This window comes from Chaetomium globosum, genomic scaffold (assembly GCF_000143365.1).
Source record: "Chaetomium globosum CBS 148.51 scaffold_5 genomic scaffold, whole genome shotgun sequence".
Lineage (NCBI taxonomy): Eukaryota > Fungi > Ascomycota > Sordariomycetes > Sordariales > Chaetomiaceae > Chaetomium > Chaetomium globosum.
The window spans coordinates 1,389,168-1,412,491 of NT_165980.1; the positions used below are offsets into that span (position 1 = coordinate 1,389,168).

A 23,324-nucleotide genomic window follows, 5' to 3' on the forward strand; every position below is an offset into this window, starting at 1 on the left:
CGAAACGCCGAGGGCACCATCCAGGCCACTGCCCGATTCCGCAACACGTCGCCTGCCGGACCGTTGTCAAACGTCGGACTCCAGGCGGCCGTGCCAAAATCGCAGAAACTGCAGCTGCTGAGCATCTCGTCGACCGATATTGGCACTGGGGCGGAGGCGACGCAGATGATGAGGGTTGCCGGGTGCAAAGGGGTAAGTTTTATGTTTGATATGGTTGCGTCGTGTGGATTTGATATACTGACATGTGCCTTCGCTTCAGCCTCTACGGTTGCGTTTGAGGATAGGGTATTCGCACCCAACGGCGGGGCAGGTGATGGACGTAGTCAACTGGGCGGAACCGTCTTGATAACGGGCGAAGGATCCGGGTTTGCTGTTGTAACGCAGGAGATTTTACGAGCGTGGTGGTTAAAAGCCAATCTCCCTGCTGTTAAGAGTGTTCTGTGGTGACACCGCTCCCGCCATAATGAATGCAGGGAGTTACGAGTCGAACATGTGATATGTCCCTCAACGTAGCAAGTAATATGGAGATTGTTTCTATATCCTGTCCCGGTGAAATGAACTATGAGAATCTGGTCCATGTATTCAAGGTGTTGAGGGTGCTTTCGAGAAAGTGGGGCCACAACTCACTAACACGTATAGCCGCATGTAAGCAGTATTTTTGTTAACGCAAAACTTGCTGCTCTTGCTCAACCAGGATTTTCCAGAATCAACATCGCAAGTGAAATAAATGGTCAACCACATCTCACCACTCAACAGTGACCGACGTCAAAGTAAAACGTTATCGCCAATTCTGCAACACAGAATTAACACCGATTCTACACGCTTCACAATGTCGTCAGTTAAGCGGAAAATGCCACCTAGCAGTCTGCTCCAGAGGAGAGTCAAACCCAGATATGAGCCAGAGCCCGAATCAGACATCGAGGAGGATGTGAGCGAGGGGCCGAGTGAAGACGATGTCGGGCTATCTGGCTCAGAAGGTGAAGAGGGGGGAGAACTTAGCGAGGATGAGTCGGGGAGCGGCAGCGATGAGGTTAGTTTGACGCTCTCAATGCATAAATGAACTACTCTAACAACAACTTAGGACAACTCAGATGCGGCATCTAGCTCTGAAGAGGAAGATGACGAAGAAGAACAAGAGGACGATGGCCCACCAATAGACGCCTCGCAGCTCTCGTTCGGTGCCCTAGCCAAAGCGCAAGCCGCGATGCGGTCGTCCTCATCCAAATCGCAAAAAGCCAGCGACGCGGCAAAGACCAAGGAAGACGAGGGCTACGGCCACCCGACCAAACTGAGCTCCGCCAAAAAGCTCGACAAGCGCTCCAACAAGCACGCGCCCGTCGAGCTAACCAGCAAGAAGCCCGTATCCCGCAAGCGCGACTTCCTCACCAGCACGGCCGAGACCAAGCGGCCACAAGCACGCGATCCGCGCTTCACGCCGCTCGGCCCGGGGGCATCCACGGCCGCGGCGGGCGGCGGCAGCGGCAGCACGATCGACGAGATCAAGGCGCGCAAGGCGTACGCGTTCCTGGACGACTACCGCGCGTCCGAGATGCAGGAGCTGCGCGCGACCATCAAGAAGACCAAGGACGCCGCGCAGCGGGAGAAGCTGCAGCGCGCGCTGCTGTCGATGGAGAGCCGCAAGAAGGCGCAGGACCGCAAGGATAGGGAGCGCGCGGTGATTGAGGAGCATCGGAAGAAGGAGAAGGAGCTGGTCAAGCAGGGCAAGACGCCGTTTTACTTGAAGAAGTCGGAGCAGAAGAAGCGGGTGTTGGTGGATCAGTTCCAGGGTATGAAAAAGAGGCAGGTTGATAAGGCGATTGAGCGGCGGAGGAAGAAGGTTGCTGGTAAGGAGAAGAAGATGCTGCCTATGACGAGGAGGGGGGCGGAGGAGCGGTAGTTGCTTGCTTGGAAAGAGGTTATCATAATATTTTGTTACAATCCATCCTCGCTCGGCGTTCTAAGCGGTTTAATCTAGCACACAACAAAGTGTAGGTACAAGAGATTACAATATCATACATGCACTACTCATATTACCACTACCCCCTCGTAAACCCCGACTTCACTAACGCCTCCTCAAACAACTCCCGACACCTAACTCTACTCCCCAACCTCGCGCACAACAAGAACGCACCACTCAGCTTCCGATGCAGACTATACGTCTCCTCGGGCGGCGGCGCCAGCCGCTCATGCACCATGACGGGGATCTGGGCCTTGACGCGCTCGGTGATGGTCTGATCACGAAAATCATAGACCTCAGGCGCCGAGCGCAGGAACGGCTCCGCCAGCGTCACCACCGACGTGACGTGCGCGTCGAGCATCACCCGGCTCTCGTGGCCCGTCAGGTAGCCGAGGCGTTCGCTGAGCGCGCGCACCCCTTCGCGGTCGGCTCGTGATGCGGCTTCGAGTAGCTGGACGTATTGGGTGATGAACTCGGCGGGGTATTCGCGTGAGGCGCCGAAGTCGAGGAGCTCGAGGCGGTCGGTGGCCGGGTTGTACAGGAAGTTGGTCCAGTTGGGGTCCGTCTGCATGAAGCGGAATTCGGTGATCTCGCGGAGGCAGAGTCGCAGGAGTTGCGTGCCGATTCGGTCGCGCTGCGCTTGCGTGAAGGATCCGATGCGTGTTACAGCCGTGCCGTCCATGAATTCCATCGTGAGGACCTGTTTGCCGCTGGCCTCGCGGTAGACGCGGGGGACGGAGAAGACGGATTCTTCCGAGGGGGAGGTGGCGGTGGCGGTGGTGAGGAGGTTTCGGTAGTGCTCGGCGCACTCGGCTTCGCGCGTGTAGTCGCATTCCCAGGCGAGCTCGGTGCGGGCGTTGTCGATGGTCTTGTTGAGGTAGAGGCCTTTGGGGAGGAGTTTGGTGGCGGCTAGGAGGACGGCGATGTTGTCGAGGTCGGAATTGATGGAGTCGGCGACACCGGGGAACTGGATCTTGACGGCGACGCGGGCTCCGTTGGATTTGAGGGTGGCACGGTGGACTTGGCCGATGGAGGCCGCTGCGATGGGTTTGTCCTCAAACTCGTCGAAGAGGTCACGCCAGTTCTCGCCGAGGTTGGACGTTAGGACGCGGTCTCGTTGCCAGCCCGGCATGTAGTCGGCACGGTCTTGGACACGCTGCAGGACCTCCTGCATAGCGGCCGGGAGCATCTTGGCATCCTGGAAGCTCATCATTTGGCCGAGCTTGAGAGCAGCGCCGCGCATCCGCGAGAGCTTAGCCACGAGCCGCTCCATGTTGGCGGCGCTGAGCATCATCGAGCCTGAACCGCCGCCGCCGACCGCCCGGCTGAGGCCTTCCCCGATGGCGCCGGCGAACATACCAGCTGCGAGGCCGCCGTAATTCCAGAGCCGGCCGATTCGTGAGGAGGGTACGGCAGATTCCCGAAGCTGGTAGCGGGGGGTTTCGGGTGAGGTAGGTGTTGAGCTCGCCAACTCTGCCACTATGCTTGCGTCTTCTTGTGACAGTGATTTCTCCTGAAGGAATTCTCGACTGGGAGTAGTTGAGGCCTCAGGTTTGGCTTCTGGCACAGGAGAATCGGCACCTATTGTTTCTGCTGTTACCCCTCTTTCATTCTCGAGAGAAGCTTGGGTTTCAGGTTCAGGTTGTTGCGGCGTAGGGGGTTTTCCGTTTTCCTCCTCCAAGACCTCTTCGATTGTTGTGACCTTCTTTGCGTCAACCTCGGGAGTTAAGGAGGCTGGTTCCAACTTCGGGGTTTCGGGCATAGCTACCGCTTCCGCCTCTGTTTCACCATCCTTTGATACCTCAGCTTCTCCAACCGGGTCTCTCGCAGGTCGTTCGCTGCTCTCACCCCCCGAGGTAGCCAACGACTCCTTTCCTCCCTCCTCCTCCTCCATCTCTTTCAACGCCTGCAAAATCTGTGACTCCCCTTTCGCCCGGAAGATATTCGCTCCAGGGATGCCCACCACTGGCGTCCTTAATGCTTGCGGAGGCCGCCTCGGAGGAACAAATCCCTGCTTCAGCATCGCAATCCCACCCTCCGCCCACGGGGCGGGCTTGAACTCGGATTTTACCGCGCCCGCCTGCTGCACCGGCTCCGTCCCTCCCATACCCGGCCCCTCGGCCGGCGGTGCAACCGGCGTCGCAATAGGCGTCTCATCAACCCGCAACCCAGGCTCCCTTCCCCCTTGAACATCCTCCACCCCCTTCTCAGCACCCCCCTGCGACCGCACCTGCTGCCCCTCCACTCCCACAGTTTGCGTCTGCGTTCGTTGCTGTGTCTCCTTCCTTTGCGGTTGCCGCTCCTGTTGCTGTGGTTCCTCCCGCTCCCCCTGCCGCCCCTGCTCTCGCCCCCTCAACACACTCCCCACGACACTCGACTCCCTGCTGTACCGCTCGACCTGCCTTGACCGCAGCGCAACATGCTTACTGGCGACGGCGCGTGACGCGCTCGCGACAGCGGCGAGGTCGACGAGCAGTTCGGCGAGGCGCATGTTGGTGATGGGTTGTTTGCCTCACTTTTTTTTTTTGGGGGGGGGGGGGGTTTACCGTCTTTTTCCCTTGCGCTTATATAAAGGAAAGCAAAGGAGAAATGTGAGGTTAGGGTTGGGCAGGTGGGCGTACTAGCAAGGTTGTTGCGCTTCCACCCCGGGTACCCGAATTTGAGTGAGGTTTTGATAGGTACCTATTCAAGATGTGAAGATCCGGGTTGGGCCGGCACTGTCCGCGTGTGCATGCGTCGGTGCTGACCGGAGCCGAGCAGCCGCAAAATTTTGGGGGGAGGTGCCCCTGTTAAAGAATGGGGCAAGGGGCCCTGCTAGCGCTGAGGTTGAGCCGAACTGACGGGACGCGATAGGGCTGACGGCGGTGGAGGTTCACGACGTTTAGCGGATCCTTACCTCGTTACTTCGTATAATCCATGGGACATGTACCCGGAGACAGCATGGAATCATGGAAAGAATGAATGAATTGATCAAGTGTATTGGAACTCATCAATATATATTATTCATTGTTATCAGGTCTGTTAACCCCGGGTATCAATAACCAACGCTGTCTCCTTCGTCCTTCGTCCTTCGTCCTGTGCTCTACTTCGCCAAGTTCCTCAACCCAGACCTCTTCCCCACCGGTGTTGCTTTCGGCGTAGACTTGATAGAATCACTAAAGGGCGACGCTGCGCCCCTTCTCTCCGACCCGCCAATCCTCCCCCATAACCTCTGCGCCGCCGGCGTCAGATCTCCACCCGACACCCTCGGACTGCTCGGGAACTTGGGCACCGGCGTACGCCCCACGTTCCCCGTAAACCCCAGCCTCGCCGATGTCCGCTTCGACAGCGAAATCTTGTCCACCATCCGGTGATGTAACGCCTCTCGCTTCCTCTGCTCCTGAAACTGGAACGGATTTGGCGTGGCGTCCCCCGGACCAAGATCGATCACTGGCATCTTATCCCTCTTTAGCCGCGCCGGCTCCGGCTCCGGCTCCGGCTCCTCGTCATCCACAAACGCATACCCATTCACCCGCGGCGTCTCCCCGGCACCACCCGTCACGCTCGTCTCGGCATCACACGCCCTCCTGTTCCCCGCGATCGCGTTACGAATCTCGGACAACGAAGGCGAACCCGCCCTCGACGACCGGTCGCCCTCCCCAGACACCTCCCTCGCCGCAGGCTGCGGCATCCGCGTGTTCTCGTAGACGATGCGCTTCGGTGGGGCCCTACTCTCGGCCTGCGCCCGCTCGGCAACAGTCTGCAGCTCGCTGCCGTCCACGCCGTCCGGCACAAACATCAGCTCGTTGTCCGGCTTCGCCTTGTTCCAGTGGTCCGGCGCGGCAGGCCGATCCACGGCATCCTTGTCGAGGATGGCCCAGTCGATCGCGGGTGAATCCGTCGTCTCGGAGGGCGCCGGCGCCCCGCTCGGCTAGTAGTTTGGCTTCGACTTCTTTTTGTTTGATTTGTTGTTTCGATGGGAGCTTGTTCCCAGTCCAGAGCCAGGCGTATTTCTCGACGCGCTTTTGGTTCTGCTTGTCGAGAAGTTTGTAGAAGGATTCATTGTCTTCGGAGGTGTATTTCGATTGGAACATGGCAAGGGAGACACTGGTGTCTATCGCGGGTTGCTTCTGGGCTGACGTGGTGACGGTGGCTGTGGAGACCACCGATGCGGGTGTGTCGCCGACAAAATTAAGCGGGGTGTGGCCTCCTGCGGCTGTTGCCTGGCGGAGTGGTGTAGCAAGCCCTCGCCGTCGACCGGGAGTCATGACTTGCCGGAGCCGGCGGCTGGCGCTGTCGATCCATTCTTCGTCTTTGGATTCTAACGCGTCGAGATACTCTTGTTGTGTTTCGCTCTCGAGGAGACCGGGAAAGAAGTCGCGGGCGATAATGTGTGAGAGAGCGTCGGTGTAGGTGTTTTCGTCGAGCACGCGTTTCGGTCGCTTGATGCGCTTCGCAGGTGGCGGTGGTGGCATCAGCTCAGTCTCTGTCCGTTTGCGAATAAGAGCCGTGGATTGAGCGTGCGCGGAGGACTCCATGGCATTGCTTGAAGATGCAATGTTGTTCGAAAGTAGTGCGTTGGTTTAAAACTGGTTTGGAAACTGTTGCTTTGGTTTGGAAGAGTTGCCTTCGTTTGGATGGAAGTTTGCCTGCCGGTTAGGAAGCTTGGGGCATTGAGGACGGACAGTGGGGTCCGTAGGTGGGTCCTATCAAACAAATCTGATATCTGATACGAAGTATTACGGTGGTATTACAGCCCACCTAAGGATGCATCCAATACCTCGCGTCTTTTTGAGTCAGACAGATACTTCTTTTTCTTTCTTGACAAATCTTCTGCGAGTTCGGAAGTCCGCGGCATGTGCACTATCGAAACTTGGCATATAGGGTCTGGAGCCACCATTATTTCGTGTGTTGTGGTGGTAGGACGATAACGTGAGAAAACAGAGGTTGCCACGACGTCAGCTGCCAACTACCGGGCCCACAGTCTCCAACCGTCAAAAGCGCATGTGTCCAGCATCTGTCCCCCACCCCCACCTTCAGGTGGCTCGCCTTGAACAACCCGGAACCCGAAAGGCTTCCTAAATTGCAGCTGGTAAAGTACCCAACAAGGTACCTGAAGATGTGCCCACGAGTGAGACCTTTAATCCGGCTCCTGAAATGTATTGGGATAAGCTTTTCTTTTCATATTTACTTCTTCCCGGCAATAATGTCATAGGAACAAGGTGCTGGTACCGTTGGTTCGTAATTGTGTTGGGAGGCCTAAATTCCTAGAAACGGGTCGGTGCTGCTGCACCCAGCCCGGACAGCACGCACCTGCATGGTAGGTGGGCGGGACAAAGAAGGCTGCCTCCCCTCGCTCAGCGTGACGCACCGCTCGGAGGCATTTGTTGGAGGACCGAGGCCCTAAACCTTTCTCCAACCTCCTCATCTTTTCTTCTCCATTCTCGTCACCTTTCCTCTTTTCATTTCCAACCCCAACGCCCCGGATTTGAATACCCTCTCCATAACGTCCCGGATACTCTGTTGTTGGATACTCTTAATCCCACCATCTCCCAACATAGCTGTTTTGTGAACTCAGCCATCTTCCGACACCTGCAAATCCCATGTCCGACAACAGCGACGGGTTAGCCCCACGGCCCAGCCTACCACTCCTCATCTACATCCTCCGTGTCCCTCTTCTCCCCGCCATCGCAGCAAAGCACCTGATTGCTTTTATCTACTCGCTTGCCCTTTCTATGGGGCGAATGGTGCGCGGTAAAGCCGATTACAGGCGGTATCGAGCTGCTTCACCAGAGAAGCATTTATCCACCGTTCAGATTGAAGAGACATCATGTCTCATCTGCCAGGAGACCATCGGTACCCGAAATGCGGAGGGCCTTAAAGAGGGCTTCAGCATGTTGCCGTGCGGCCATCGCTTCGGAAGCCGCTGCATCAAGCGCTACCTCGCCATCACAGCCGACGAGCAGCCGTTATGCCCCATCTGCCGACATGTATCGTACCACGATGCATGCGGTCACCCCGTGCTACCATTCCTACTCAATCGCGACGGCACACACCCCGATCTCATCGCAGACAAGGACGGAAAGCTACGTCCACCGAAAACCAGTGGGGAGGAATTGATGACGACACCTTGCGAGTACTGCCTGCTGCCGGACGAGGAAAAGAACAAGCCAGAGAAAAAGCGCCCGGGGCGCCTGGAAACCGTGGGGGTGCCCTTCCGCTGGCTGCGTGCCTTGCTGCCCCTCTCACGCAAGAAGAACGTCCCCGACCAGCCAAGAACGAACCAGGAGAACACTACCGGCCAAAACCACCGCCTGTCTCGCCAGGAGGCGCGGAACAGAAGGAGGACCCCGGCCAGCACCGGAGTCTGGGAAGGTCCGTGGATGGATGTTCAATCCCGAGATGTTGGCTGGGAGACGTGGTGGAAGGCTCAGGCTCCTCGCGAGGTTTGAGTAGGTAGTTCTCGAATGGATATTGGATGATGGACTCCCTCCGATCTATGCAACCTAACTAACCATGGTGGAGTATTTTTGACATTTATTTCCTTTCTTTTAGCGATTTTCTTTCTACCAGCGATGGCGTTTGGAATAGCATCGGACAACGGGTCGCAGATCAGTGGAGGGATAAGACGGTTGGGAGAGTGGGGTTGCGGGAAGGAATGGAGGCACAGGCGGGCGGGGTGGGAGCCTAGCAAGGTTTCCCCGCAAATGTATTTGGCATACCACCTCATCCCGGTTTTACGATACATACAGCCAAGCCTGTCCGTATCTGGGCCGTCATTTATCTCGTATTATTCTACTATGTAATTTACACATAAATTTCGCCGTGATCTGAGCTTGAATGAGTGGGGTTTGCACTTTACGCGACGCGGTCGACAGCATCCATTCATCTCCCGAACATGGTTTAACTTTCCCGATCGGCAACATGCGGTTCAAGACCGACCTCAGGAATGTGAGGACCTTTTCAAGTAGGCTACATGTTGAATTCATAACCGATTTTTGATTGACATCTTTCGTCCAACAGAACTCACTGCGGCGCTAAACTCGCTCGAAAAGATCGCGTGGATGCGCCTTGACGATGAAACAGTCCGCTTCACTGTGATCCCCGATACCGGGTCCCAAGTATGGGCGTACGCATATTCCTCTATAATTTACATTCCATGATTGAGACCAAACCTGACCATGTTAGTTCCCTCTCGGTCGACCTTATCTTTGACAACTACAGCATCCAATCCGCCGAAGCAAACAACACCATCAACCTCGAACTGCCCCTCGGCCCCCTCCAACGCGCCCTCAAATCCGCCGTCGGCAGCAGCTATGCCAACCTACGCCTCACCAAGCGGGACGGGGTCCCCATGTTATCCATGACCATCCACACCATGACCAAGGACGGCGCCCAAGACGCTCGCGGTGGCGGCAACGGAGGTGGCTTCCCAAGCACAGCAGCCGCAGCAGCAACAGGGCGGCACGACGCGGACCCCTTCAGCGACCCAGACCTCTTCGCACAGGAGTCCCTCGAGCTGACCATGAAGCGCGAGCGCGAGAAGATCATCACGCAGGACATACCCGTACGAGTCCTACACCCGGACACGGTCGAGACCATCATGCAGCCCAAGGTGCGCGAGCCCGACGTGCACATCCAGCTGCCGCCGCTCCTCCAACTCAAAGCCATCTCGGACCGCTTCACCAAGCTGGCCCTCACCGCCTCCTCCACCTCCGCCGCACGGAGCGGCGGCAACCAAAACCCCAAACTCACCCTCTCCGCCAACATGCACGGCGCGCTGCGCCTGCGCCTGGCCACCGAGACGCTGGACATCACGTCCGTGTGGAAGGGTCTGGAGAACCCGGAGCTGGACCCGGCGCAGCTGGCGATGCCGCTGGCGGAGCACCCGTCGACGAGGTTTCGCGAGGCGGGGCCCGAGGCGTGGGCTACCGTGCGCGTGGACGGCAAGGACTGGAGTCGGGTGTTGAGTGTGGGTCGGCTGGAAGGGAGGGTGATTGCGTGTTTTGCGGATGATCATGCGTTGATATTGTATGTTTATGTGCCACATGTGGATGATGTGGGGGCGGAGGATGTGGTGACGTATTATGTGTCGAGTTATAGCGCTTGAGGCTTGAGTGGTGGGGGAGGGGGGCTGGTTTGGTTTGGTTTGCTTGCTGTTGCTATGGGAGACTGGCGTTTTAGGGTTGGGTTGCTGGGATTTAGAGAATCGTAGAGGGCCATGTGGATGGAGAATAGAATCGAAATGGCAGCTAATTGCCGGGGTTCTGAAATCAATGCCATTCCTGACTTTAGCACATATCTAACCTTGGAAAGCTATCCTCTTGCTTCGCCATAGGTTTAGTCTCCCCATCTCAGCACAACCTGCCCAACCACATGGGGATTAGGGGTTGGGTTGGGTGAGCTCCGAAGGTAAATATACTATTTGTTCCGTTGATAAAGACCCCTCGCTCTTACTACTAGCATATCGAAAAGAAGATGGTAGAAGGGAAGAAAAAAGGGAAAAGACAAAAGCTTACCGACCAGCCCCCCGAAGGGAGGTGGCCGGCTACGAAACCCCTGGTGGGGTTTACGCCGAAGAGAAGGGGGCGGACCCCCTGTTGCGTCTCTTTTCAAGTGCCCCGGGTATTGCTCGAACCTGCAGCCTCCCGCAGAGTGCGGTACGCGGTTGGGCAGCTCAGAACCCGGGGCGGTGGTCCTCGTTGAACGCTAGCAGGAAGGAACTTGTACATATAGCAAGGGCGGAGCTTAACACTGTGCCCGACTCACTCAGGTGCTCAACCATGACATGATTTGTATAAACAACCATCATGTCTATAATCGTGTTGCCTCGTCTCATTAAACTCATAGGCCCGTTAAAATATACAGGTGTACACAGCCAGTCAGTCCCGTTCAAACCCCAAAACGTAAAACAAGCAAAGAAAAAACGCCCAGCCAAGTCCACCACCACCCTTTCCAAGACAGCAGCAATAGCAGCCCTAGCAAAAAGGCAGATAGGCAGGCGACATCAAGTAATTACACATGTATCATAATCTATACAACCCCATCCCCCGGCTCCCACTCCCATCACCCCAATCTCACCCATTCCTCTCCACCTCTCCACCCCTTCACTTCCCCCATAACATCGACATACCTCGCCCCCTTCCTCGCCTTCCTCGCCGCTCCGGGCTTCCTCGGCCCCGCCGCCCCCAGCAAATCATCAATACTACTGGAATTGCTCAAACTAGTCGGCGGGCGCGACGACGGCGGCGGACCACCACCACCACCACCACCAACACCACTACCGCCACCACCCAGCGGCGGCGCGCTCGCCGTGCTGGTGTTCGACACGGAGCGAAGCATGGCGACTGGCCCGGGGGGCGGGCCGAGCGCACCGCCGGCGACGGAGCCCGGTGATCCGGGCAGGCCCGTCGTGTCGGTGCTGCCCGAGCTGGTGGGCGGGCGGCTGGCGGAGCGGGGCGGGCCGCCGGCGCCACCCATGGGGGGTGGTGCGCTGGCGCCGCGGCCGGGGCCCGGGGAGAAGGGCGGGGAGGCCGGGCTGGCGCTGACGGAGCGCGGGGCGCCGGCTTTGGGGGGTGGTGGGGTGGCCTTTTTGGCGGTGTCTTCGGGCCCGGCGTTCTTGTTGACCCAGCGCTTGAGCTCCGGGTCGTAGTAGAAGGAGTTAGCCTCGCCGAGCTTGGCGCGGATGGGTTTGTTGGGGTTGGCGCCCTTGGAGTCGGGCGTGGCGGCGTCCTTCTTGGCACCGCCGCCTCCGAACCACGAGGTGAAGCCCCAGCCTTTTTTGGCTTGTTTGGCTGCTTCGACACGTTGAGCTGTGTGGAGGAGTTAGTTTGTTATGAAGTTGTGGCTGGGTAACTGAGGTGGTGTGCTTACCATCTTCTTCTGCGGCTTTGCGGAACATTTCGTCGTTCTCGCGGTCTTTCTCCGCCCTCGACTTCTCGGCGGGTCGCGGGGTGGGGAAGTCATCGTCGTCATCATACATGATGCCCTTTTTCTTAGGCTTGGGCTTTGACTCGTCGTCGGAGCCAGCATCCTCGTTTGAGGGTTGCGTATCAGGCTCGTATGATGGCGGTTCGTAGCTATATGGCTGATACGAGGGAGCCTCGTAGGAGCCACCGTTGGGGGTTTCCTCTGGCGTACCGTCCTTCTCCTCGGTGGGAGCTTCATACGGAGTAAACGATGGGGGCTCGTATCCATACGACGGGGGCTGATAGCCGGAGGCTTCGGGAGACTGGCCAGGGGCTTCCGATTCTTGGCCCGGAGCAACTCCGTTGGCTGGCGGGCCTGGGTACCCGACCGGTTGGGGAGCGCTGGTGGGTGCTTGAAATGGCGTGGGTTGCGCGTGAGAAACTGGTTGGTACGGCGACTGCTGCGGCGAACCGAAATCGGTACTCTGCGGCGTGTACATGGCAGCCGGCGAACCGCTCCTGACAGGGCTATAACTGCCCCGATGCCCGGCTTGCATCTCCAAAGACCGCCTAGGCACCTCAAATGAGCCTCTGTTCAGTTCACTCGACGTCCGTTCCATCGACGAGCGAGGCGCGTACGCCGAGGTTGAGGGCCGGCTGTTAGAGCCTGTTGCTTGGGGCGCTCCCGGCGCGTAGCGGGACGCAGCCCTGGTCGCCGGCGCGGAAGCCGGTACCGGGCCGTTAGGCAGAGAAGAGGACATGCCGTAGCTGGGGACGGCGGCACCAAACGTCTCCAAGTTGCTGGCTGAAGGAGACCGACTGATAGTCGGGGTGCCCCCCGCGACACGCGAGAATGGCCCGGGTTCCCCTTCTCCCGTGGGGCCCTGGCCGGAGCCGTCATCGTCACCGGAGACAAACTTGTTAAATTTGCTCCAGACGGTGTCACTGACTTTGTTCATGGTCGGCTTCGGAATCCAAGAACCGGAGTCTTCCCTTGGAGCCTGCTTGAGGCGCATCATGAGGTCCTCAACGGCATTCTCCAAAATAGGATGGTGATACGGAGACCTCTTGGTCTGCGAAGTAATCGCTGTGGCGATCGCATCACAGTATTGCAAGGCCTTGTCCCGGAACCCATATTCGGCCAGAGCAATAGCATGCTGCAGCTTGTAGGCCGCCAGGTGTGGGTTTGTCACCGGCACGCTGAAGCCTCCGGCCAGGCTTTGGCCATATTCGTAGACCTCGCTCAGCAATAGAGGCTCGATCTCCTTGGCGAACTGCTCAGCCTGCTTCTTGTGATCGGACCCAACGAGAACAAAATGAGATGCCGGGTCGTCGAGGCCACCAAAAACGGTGTGGTTGCGCGCAAACATGAAGCAGACATGAGCGGCCTCTGCTCTCCCATAGCCGGACAGCAGGACGCCGAGCGAGTTGATCGCGCGGCCGTCGTCGGTGCTCCTGTTGCTGAGGATGAGACCGAGGGTCTCCCGCCACTTATCGAGGCCTTCCATGGCATCCTTTGAGGGGCTAGATGCCGCATGTGTAGTTACGAGCTGGAGTCCGGCGCGGGCATGGCTCGGGACGAGTTCGTCCACGCTCTCTTCGTGGTTCCCAGAGAGGACCCCGTACAGAGCAGCGAGCGACTCGTTGTTGCGGCCCGGAGAGTTGACCTCCTTCTTGATGAACTCTTGCGCAACCTGTTTGTACAGGTTTGGCGCGAGAGCATTGGAAAGAAGAAGAGCATGGCCCCATAGGCGCTGGTCCGCAGCGGCCCAGATAGCTTTCTCGTGATCCCCACTGAGAAGTTGACGGCGAATCTGCTCGACCGTGGAGGAACTGACCCCGTCCGATTGCAACCCAGCCGACGCCGGATCGGCTAATCCAAAGTTGCCGCCGCCGTTCACATACGGTGTTGTGCTGTCAGCGCCCTCGAGGCCCGGGGACAAGAGATCGCGCACGGCCTTGTCCACAGTGGGATTCCCTTCCAGCACGCCGTCGTGCTCGACAAAAACGCGGAGAATCTTCCACAGCAAAACTCGCTCAACTGCGCGCTTATCATCGTGGGAGAAGGGGGTATGAAGAGAGAAACTGGTAGGCAGGCCCTGCTCCAGGCTCTCGATGCCGGCCGTTAGCCAAGCAATGGTTTCCTTCTTCTTCGACTTCCCTTTCAGAGGGCCGGGAAATTTCGCGAGCCGTTCCTCGAAGGGTATAATGTCTTTGATATTTTGGATTTTGACTTCGCCCGGGCTGCGGATCACGGCGGGGATGCTCTGGTTCATGCCATACCGGGGCACTTCCTTGGGGAACATGGTAACCAAGGTCCCGCCAACACCCCATGAAATGATTGGGGCGCCACGCCACTGCTGAAGCGGGTCGTGTTCGCGGCCATCTGTCGGAGGAATTACGTTGAGATTCAAAGACGCACCCCTAGGACGTCCATAGGTTGTAGCGGGAGCGACTGGGGCAAAGGAGGCTGGCGCAGCAGGGTACGCCGCCTCTCGCGGAGAGGTAGGGTCGTGAACGGAGGATGGGCGAGGAATTGGCTCAACGGGTTTCGTAGCACGGTTGCCGTACAGAGCTCCAGGGGACTGGGTCTGAGAACGAGGGGGCGGAGCAAAGTCATACGGTGGTGCCAGAGGGCTGTGGCTAGACATGACCCTTTTAGGAGGTGACAAAACCGTCTGTCCGGAAGGTGCCGTGTGCGGGGGTGTCTGCCTCGCTCCCTGGGGTGACGGCGCATATCTCGAAACGGGCGGCGACATCGGGTGAGGAGGCGCCGGGCCACCGGGTGATGCTTGCGCCTGCGTCGGAACTTCCTCCTCCTCGACCTCCCTAGTAGAGGGCAGCGACGGCACCCTCTGGAGCCGATGGTCATGCAAGGAACTACTGCTCCGTCGTTCCGCTAAGCTACCTTCGACATGGCCGACGGGTGCATGAGCTCTTGACCTCTCATGGCTAATTTCAAAGTGCGCCAGGGGCTAGAGGTACGGGGTTGGTGTGGCAGAACTGGCGGCCCGGGGGTCGTGAGAGTCGGCCCATACCCACCGCTGGGTTGCCGTGGCGCTGGCGGGGCCGGGGAATACCGACTGGAAACGGGAGCCGGCGCCGGACCGTTGGTAAGAGGTGCACCGGGCGGCGCAGGAGAATAACGTGATGATGCGACGGGAGGCGCCGCGGGGACGAGGTTGGGGGCGGCGCTCAAAGAGGCATAAGGGTTGACGCGGGCTGGAGCGACGAGGTTCGGGATACCAGCCTCAAATCCACCCGGGGTGGGTGGTCCGGAAGGAGACATCGGGTGAGAAGTCACCGGGGGTGGACACGGATTGCGGCGGGAAAGCATGAGAACTCGGCTGCGTCGGCGACACACCTTTTTGGCTTTGGCCGCGATGCAGGGCGTGGCTTTGTTGTCATGGGAAGGTCCTCGAAGAAGCTCTCATGAGACGGCTTGCGCCCGCTTGAAGGGGCTTGCGCCGAGTGGCTTGATGCTGGGCGCGCTGTGCCCGGCGTCGGCGCACCGGTGGAAGGGGAAGGCTGGCTGTACATGCTTGCACTCCTAGGCGGCGGTGGCATGGTACTGGGCGAGTTCGGCCCCGATGTATTATTTTGAAGTGGAAGCGCCCCGGCGCGCCGCTTCGGCTTGACGACTTCCATGGGGAGATCGTAGGGTGACGTGTAGCCACCCTTTTTGTCCACAAAGCTTTGTGCCTTGTTCTTCTCCTGCGTTGGAGGCGGAGCACCATAACCAAACTGCGCCAGCGCCGGCGCCGGAGGGGCAGTTGAGGGGGGGGCATAAGGAGCTGCGGTAGGAGGTTGAGCTGCTGATACTGGGGCTGCCGGAAGATACGAGTGTGCTGGCGTCACAGGCGAAACGGCGGGGAGATAAGGATTCGTGGGCGTGGGGACAGCAGGGCCCTGGTTGTGAGGAAAATACTGTCCGTTGACCGGCTGCGCACTAGGGCCTGAGGCCGACACGTATCCGGGAGAAGCAAGAGGTTGGCTTTGCTCTTGCTGCTCGGTTTCAGAGTCCTCAAGAAGGCCTTCGTCGTCGCTACCAAGGAATGCCGACGCATCCAGTTCGTTCGGCCCAGTGCTCTCGTCGGGCAGAAAACCCTCCTCAGCGTCGTCATCGCCAAACATTTCCTTCCATTTCTCATCCAAGTTCTCACCCTCCTGTGCCTTGGGCTGATCCTGTGGGCTCTCCTGGGCCTCCGGTTCTTCAACGGTCTCTTCCAAGGGCACGAAGCCGGTACCAGTAGAGGGCATATCCAAGGAGTTGAGTACATCCATGGTGGACTTGCGTTGCACCGGGGTGGGTTGGAAGTCGTCGTCCTGTTGAGTGGCTTCATCAGAACGGACGTTACTGAAAAAGTCATCCTCTTCCCCGACCGTCTCTTCTGCAAACAAGTCCCCCCCAGCCTCCTGTTGGCCTTCTTGTGTGGCATCCTGGTCGGCCGATGAAACAAGAGGTAGCCCTTCCTCGAAGCGGGCGCCTAGAGCGTCGTTGGCGACAGCATCAGGGCCCCCGGTGAGATACTGCTGGGTGGTAGTATCATCTTGGGCATTCTGCGTGGCCGACTCGGCGGCGGCACCAGGGAGTGTCCCATCCTCCCGGCTCTCCTCCTCCTCGATTTCGCGAATGAGGTCCTCGGCCGGGTTGAAAGAGATGGGATGATCGAACTCCTGCGCCGCCCCATGTGCCCTGTCCTCCAAAGGAGATACCGTTGGGAAGGAGTTGGTCCGGTTCGTCTCGGGAATGAACTTGAAAGGGTCGGTGTCAGTCCGAGGGAGGCTCCACTCAGCGTCATCATCGTCGTTCCAATTCACTTCATGGGGCACAGTCCGTGTGAAGGACATGGTGCTCAAGTGCTTGGAGGTGGTGCTCGACTCTTCCGGAACAGCTTCCTCGACGGATTCGGCCGGCCCTGTTTGTTCCGGCGTCTCGGTATCCGGCGCGGACGCGGGCGCGGGCGTGGGTTCGGACTCGGGCGCATTGTTCGTGTCTGCCAGCCAGTCATCGCCAGTGCCGTCATCCTGGAACCAAGCGCCGGACTCTTCCCCAGCTGTGTTTGACTGTGTTGTGTTGTCCTCTAGGACACTACCCTCTGGCGCCGAAGGAGGAACGGTGTCTTCTCGTCGATTCCGCAGGTCGGCGATCGAGTTCGGCATCATGGCCGGATGCCATGATGAATTCGGCGCATCGGACACCATGATGGCGCAGATCTAAAAGTTGCGCAAGGTCCCAATGCAGATGCGCCGCTGAGCTATGAAACAAAGAGAATTACTAGAAGATCAAAAGTTGGGAATTAGCAACCATTTCTTCAGGCCAGGGATCGACCGAGAATCAAGAACAGCGAGACGGGAGCGCGCGTCGGTCAACCCCTGTCGCACTTCCAAACATGGATAGGGGCGAAAAAAAGTGCATACTGATACAAACACAGACGAGTGGCTAAGAAGGAACATCTAATAACGAAGCATCGTTGCTTGTGTTGGCAAATATGGTTTTGAGAATGTACTCCTAAATCACAAACCACAGAGTGCAAGTTGGCAAGAACCTCCAGTTGATGACGAGATCCGTCTCAAACGGGAACTCGGAAGCGGCACTGCACATGGCGCAGACGAAAGGGCAACGCTGGCCTCAGCAAGATGCAGGCGGGCCGCGGGCAGCCTGCCTTAGCAGAGTTATTCTTATCGTAGGGGCTGCTTGTTAAGACAAGGGGCCTAACAAGTCGCTAAATGCGAGGATGGCCAACCGTTGCTTTAACCGATAAGAAGCCGCCAAGGCTCTCATGGCAGCTTCCTCGTTAATGCGTGGCATTTGAACAAAGACCCCTGTCGTTCCACCTGCGATCTTGTGAAGGCCGCGCAGGAGTCGTCGTAATTAACGTTAGGCGTAGAATAGTTGGTTGTTACAGAAGGTTTAACGGCTAAGCTGTCTTCAACCTTGGAAGCGCCACTCAACCTTTTGTGCCTGTAACATCTTCCATGCATTTCCCAGCCATGGCATGAAGCTGTAACTCCCCGATAGCTAATCTAGGATCGAAACTTATTTTCTGTCTTTTTTTGTTTTATTTTTCTACCTCTCCGCACGGCATCCACAGCCACCAACCCCCGGCGATTTTCTGTGATGTGCACGACGTGATCCGAGACACCGCGAGACTGGCCAGAACGGGCGCAGAGTGAAGAGCGCATCGTGTCCGAAGAGGAGGATCGCGTTTGTTGCTGCATTCTCCCGAGGCCCTTGGCCGATGCGGAATGCCTCCCTCAACATCCTATCCCCCAGCGAAGCCGCCAGACTCGCCCGTCGACGACTCCGATTCCGATCTCGACCTCGACCTTGAAGAGCTTGATCCCCAACCCGTTTCTGGAGTCGAGCAACCAGTGAGGAGGAGCTTGCTAGGACAGACGCGCGAGACGCCCGAACAACGAACACCCAGAATCGCCCTGCGCACGCTTCGAATGGGCGGGTTACGACGTGGCGCCAAACGCAATGGGTATGGGGAGCTAGGGCGCAGTCAGGACGGGGGCAGCGATGATGCTCAAGGATTGTTGAGAGATGGAGATGGAGGCGATCGGCGGTATTCAGACGCCAGTGCGGCCGGGGGGGACGATGCGCCACTCCTCAGCGAACATGGCCAGGGGCAGGATTCCGGCAAACGGCGAGCGTCATTCACCCGCGATGGATGGCGCCGGTTTGGCCTAAGGCTCCCTAGTTTCATGTCGGGCGCGGCTGCACCTCGTGATAACCCCGGAGAGGAGCTCGACAAAGAGGAGGACGACCCGTCGTCATCGAGGTTGGTGGCTGTCGGTTCGTTCCAGTCGACCCGTTTCCCCCCGAACATTATCTCCAACGCCAAGTACACGGCCTGGAGCTTTCTGCCCGTCACGCTCTACAACGAGTTCTCCTTCTTTTTCAATATGTACTTCCTTTTGGTAGCCGTCTCCCAGGCCATCCCAGCGCTACGGATCGGCTACCTCTCGACATACATCGCACCGCTAGCATTTGTGCTTGTCATCACGCTCGGCAAGGAGGCCTACGACGACATCGAGAGACGGAGGAGGGATAATGAGGCAAATTCCGAAGAATACACGGTTCTGCAATTCGACGAGCCCGGGAAGGCGGGGGCTGCGAGGGCTGCGAGGAAGAGAAAGTCCACCCACGTACAGAAAGGGTCCAAGCGTTATAATGTCTCGGAGAGGGATAGACTCTCGGACATACAGGAGGAGGAGGAACAGACAGAGGGAGATGGGGCTAGGAGACCGCCGTCATGCGTTGTCTCGGAAGTGAGCAAGAAATCACGGGATCTCAAGGTCGGCGACATTCTCAAGCTTAACAAGGGGCACCGTGTGCCCTCAGACGTCATTATCCTGAAGTGCCTATCGAACGATCCAGCCGCGCAAAAAAACGAGGACGAAAACGAGGAAACGGCCCCTCAGGAAGAGTCATTGCTACTGGACCATGCGTCCGAGGCTGGAGAGGGCAGCTCAGGGGCCGGGCTTGATGTTGAGGAAGTCTCCGGGGCCGCGGAAGGCGGCTCGAATGGAGAAACATTTATCAGGACAGATCAGCTCGATGGCGAAACTGACTGGAAACTACGGTTGGCATCTCCATTATCACAGAACCTACCCACCGAAGAGTTGGTCCGTCTCCGAGTCACCGGGGGGAAACCCGACAAAAAGGTCAACGAATTCATTGGCTCTCTGGAACTACTGCCTTCACGACACGACGCCATGAGTACCACCGCCTTCTCACAGGATGAGGCTGGCGGCTTCAAGGCGGCGCCTCTCTCCATCGACAATACCGCCTGGGCAAATACTGTCATCGCTTCGCATGCCACGACCCTGGCAGTAATAGCATACACCGGACCGCAGACTCGTTCTGCCCTCTCCACCGCCCCCTCTCGGTCCAAGACTGGTCTCTTGGAGTATGAGATCAACTCGCTCACCAAGATTCTCTGCTTCCTCACGCTCGCGCTTTCCATCATCTTGGTTGCGCTGGAAGGGTTCAGCAACACCAAAGGGAATATCTGGTACGTCAAAATCATGAGATTCCTGGTCCTGTTCTCGACCATTGTGCCCATCAGCCTGCGAGTGAATCTCGACATGGGAAAGAGCGTCTACTCCTGGTTTATCCAGCGGGATCCAGGCATCCCTGGCGCCGTCGTGAGGACCAGCACCATCCCAGAGGACTTGGGGCGGATTGAGTACTTGCTCAGTGACAAGACGGGTACCTTGACCCAGAACGAGATGGAAATGAAAAAGATCCACGTCGGCACTGTGTCATACGCCAACGATGCCATGGACGAGGTCTCAGCCTACGTGCAGCAAGGCCTCCACCTCCCCCCTTCGAGCGGCAACACGGCGCTGGTGACCCCGTCAACATCCCTCTCATCGGCCGCAAATGTCGGCGCGACAAGGACACGGCGAGAAATTGGGTCTCGCGTCCGCGATGTCGTGCTTGCCCTCGCGCTCTGCCACAATGTGACGCCAACCACCGAAGAGGACGAGGAAGGCCGATTGGTAAAATCATACCAAGCCAGCTCGCCTGACGAGATTGCCATTGTCCGCTGGACCGAATCTATCGGCCTACGTCTTGCGGCCCGTGACCGCAAGAGCATGGTTCTCGAGTCTACCGAGACGGGCCGGCCTGTGGTCAAGGCCCGCATTCTGGATATTTTCCCTTTCACCTCGGAAGGCAAGCGCATGGGTGTCATTGTGCAGTTCTACGAAAAGCTGCAGGCCGGTGCCCCAAAATTGGGCTCGAGTGAGATTTGGTTTTACCAAAAAGGCGCCGACACCGTCATGGGCTCCATCGTCGCGGCGAATGACTGGCTCGATGAGGAGACGGCAAATATGGCACGCGAAGGCCTCCGGACGCTTGTTGTCGGGAGAAAGCGGCTGTCGACCGCCGAGTACCAGGAGTTTACAGCCAAGTATCAGGAAGCGTCCTTGGCCATTACCAGCCGCGAGGCCGGGATGCAAGCTGTCGTGTCCCGCTATCTCGAGCACGACCTGGAGTTGCTCGGCGTGACCGGTGTTGAGGATAAACTGCAAAAGGATGTCAAGCCGTCGCTCGAGCTCCTACGGAACGCCGGCATCAAGATTTGGATGTTGACAGGCGACAAGGTAGAGACGGCACGTTGCGTCGCCGTCAGCTCCAAGCTAGTTGCCCGAGGTCAATACATTCACACGGTGGCTAAGCTCCGCCGGAAAGACGCTGCGCAAGAGAACCTCGACATCCTCCGCAGCAAGACCGACTCCTGCCTGCTCATCGACGGCGAGAGTCTCAGCATGTACCTCACGCACTACCGCACCGAGTTTATCTCGGTTGCGGTCCTCCTCCCAACCGTCGTCGCCTGCCGGTGCTCGCCGACGCAGAAGGCCGAGGTGGCCAAGCTCATCAAGGAGTACACCAAGAAGCGGGTGTGCTGCATCGGCGACGGCGGCAACGACGTCTCCATGATCCAGGCGGCCGACGTTGGCGTGGGTATCGTTGGCAAGGAAGGTCGCCAGGCCAGTCTGGCGGCCGACTTTTCGATCGAGCACTTCTTCCACCTGACCAAGCTGCTGGTCTGGCACGGCCGCAACAGCTACAAGCGCAGCGCGAAACTGGCGCAGTTCGTCATCCACCGTGGCTTGATCATCGCCGTCTGCCAGACCATGTACAGCATTGCGCTCAATTTTGAGCCTGAGGGTCTCTACAAGGTACGTCCCATCTTTTTTCACCCCCTCCCCTCCCCCTCCCCTACCCCACCCCACCCACAATTCATGGACGCCTACTAACACCCCCCTCCAGGACTGGCTCATGGTCGGCTACGCAACCGTGTACACAGCAATGCCGGTGCTCTCGCTGGTGCTCGACAAGGACGTGGACGAGGAGCTAGCCAACCTGTACCCGGAGCTGTACAAGGAGCTGACGTCGGGCCGCTCGCTGTCCTACCGCACCTTCTTCGTCTGGGTCTTTGTGTCGGTCTACCAGGGCTGTCTCATCCAGGGCCTCTCGCAGGTCCTGACCGAGGTCGATGGCCCCCGCATGGTGGCCGTCAGCTATACCGTGCTGGTGCTGAATGAGCTGCTGATGGTGGCGATCGAGATCACGACGTGGCATTGGGTGATGGTGGTGTCGATTGTGGGGACGTTTGTTATGTTTGTGGGGTCGATTCCGTTTTTAGGCGGGTATTTCGATTTGGGCTTTTTGTTGACTCTGTGAGTAACCTCTTTTTATTGTATTTCTCTAGCCGTCTGAGATGAATCTTGCTAACTTGGTGGTAGGGGTTTTTACTGGCGGGTGGCTGCCATCGGGGCCATGTCCTTGATCCCCACGTATGCGGCCAAGATTATACAGCGGACCATGAAACCGCCTTCGTACCGCAAGGTCCAGGGGATTTGAGGGTTGGGTTGGACGAGCATTGGAGTGGCGTTGGCGGCCGTAGAATTAGCATGGGAATGAATATCAGCTTTGACCACACGTTGTCCGTGACCGTGATGAACGGCACTTGATCCATATCCACAACGAGCGCGCCTCTACTTCTATATGAATTTTCGCTTCTATAGCCAGACATCTCGCCCTGTATCTATTACATCTTTAACACGAGCCAATCCTCTCCAAGGCTCGGGTTCTGCTTGGTCAAGTCGCCAATGACCCCCTTCACCGGCCCTTGCATCTCTTTCCCGGCGCCCCATACCTTGGCACCCGCGAGATGTTTGACGAACCCCTCCGGCCCAGAGACCATGAGCAGGTTCTTTCCACCCCGTACGGGGCTTCCGTTGATGTCCTTGCACTGGCACGGTCTGCTGTCAGCGCCGGCATGGGGATCGCTTTCATCAGAGACGACCAGCTCCTTGGATGAGTGATACGAGCAGGCGTCCGAGTTGACTGTGGAAGCCGGCTGTGATATCGTATTACTCTTCTGGCTCGTGCCGCGTGATGGCCACAATCCCCAAGCTGATTGGCGTTGGGTCGGGGCGAGAGCGGGTGCGGATGGTGACGGGGTCGGCTGCGTTACCCTCGCGATAGTGCCAGCGTCGATGAAAGCCCCCTCTCCGTCCACGGTGCAGGAATATTTGAACCTCCCCTCGTACTTGCTCCGGAATCCTCCAGCATCGCAACCATGGCCCCCCGTTGCTCCCCGCCGTCACACCCAACACAGTCCTCCCTGCGCCGGTTCGCCCACACAACCTCCATCTCCACCCGAGGGTTATCCAGCAGGGCCTTTGCAGCCTGCAGCGCAGGGGAAATGCCCGTCCCGCCAGCCAGGAACACCACTTTCTTTCTCTCACCGGAATTTTCTCCCTCCGCCTCCCCACGGTCTTCAACCCCCCACCCGCGCCCTCAAATCAAACCCCAGCTTCGGGCCCCCTCAACTCGACCTCATCCCCAACCTTCATCCGCGCAAGATAGTTCGACACTCGCACGCTCCATCTCCTCATACAAACCTTCAACTTCCCCCCCTCCCCATCCCATCACAACCCAACCTCCCCCTCCT

At 58.2% G+C, this 23,324-nt stretch overlaps 6 protein-coding genes across 6 annotated transcripts; 3 read left to right on the top strand and 3 right to left on the bottom strand.

The window, feature by feature from the left end:
- Positions 1–829: 829 nt before the first annotated feature.
- On the top strand, positions 830–1,897 carry CHGG_07279 (uncharacterized protein; the record flags this gene model as incomplete). The annotated part of the gene is made up of 2 exons (XM_001224934.1): positions 830–1,030; positions 1,082–1,897. 2 exons carry the CDS (start codon positions 830–832, stop codon positions 1,895–1,897), a joined length of 1,017 nt encoding a protein of 338 aa, XP_001224935.1.
- Positions 1,898–1,966: 69 nt separating this feature from the next.
- Positions 1,967–4,448, bottom strand: CHGG_07280 (uncharacterized protein; the record flags this gene model as incomplete). Its single annotated transcript, XM_001224935.1, has 2 exons — positions 1,967–1,971; positions 2,132–4,448. The coding sequence occupies 2 exons, from the start codon at positions 4,446–4,448 to the stop codon at positions 1,967–1,969; spliced, it is 2,322 nt and encodes a 773-aa protein (XP_001224936.1).
- Positions 4,449–5,039: 591 nt separating this feature from the next.
- CHGG_07281 (uncharacterized protein) lies at positions 5,040–6,474 on the bottom strand (the record flags this gene model as incomplete). Its single annotated transcript, XM_001224936.1, has 2 exons — positions 5,040–5,867; positions 5,956–6,474. The coding sequence occupies 2 exons, from the start codon at positions 6,472–6,474 to the stop codon at positions 5,040–5,042; spliced, it is 1,347 nt and encodes a 448-aa protein (XP_001224937.1).
- Positions 6,475–7,539: 1,065 nt separating this feature from the next.
- CHGG_07282 (uncharacterized protein) lies at positions 7,540–10,046 on the top strand (the record flags this gene model as incomplete). The annotated part of the gene is made up of 3 exons (XM_001224937.1): positions 7,540–8,311; positions 8,960–9,065; positions 9,125–10,046. 3 exons carry the CDS (start codon positions 7,540–7,542, stop codon positions 10,044–10,046), a joined length of 1,800 nt encoding a protein of 599 aa, XP_001224938.1.
- Positions 10,047–11,002: 956 nt separating this feature from the next.
- On the bottom strand, positions 11,003–17,049 carry CHGG_07283 (uncharacterized protein; the record flags this gene model as incomplete). Its single annotated transcript, XM_001224938.1, has 5 exons — positions 11,003–11,748; positions 11,810–14,134; positions 14,267–14,796; positions 14,883–15,038; positions 15,209–17,049. 5 exons carry the CDS (start codon positions 17,047–17,049, stop codon positions 11,003–11,005), a joined length of 5,598 nt encoding a protein of 1,865 aa, XP_001224939.1.
- Positions 17,050–18,093: 1,044 nt separating this feature from the next.
- On the top strand, positions 18,094–22,228 carry CHGG_07284 (uncharacterized protein; the record flags this gene model as incomplete). Its single annotated transcript, XM_001224939.1, has 3 exons — positions 18,094–21,543; positions 21,635–22,044; positions 22,111–22,228. 3 exons carry the CDS (start codon positions 18,094–18,096, stop codon positions 22,226–22,228), a joined length of 3,978 nt encoding a protein of 1,325 aa, XP_001224940.1.
- Between the last annotated feature and the right edge of the window lie 1,096 nt (positions 22,229–23,324).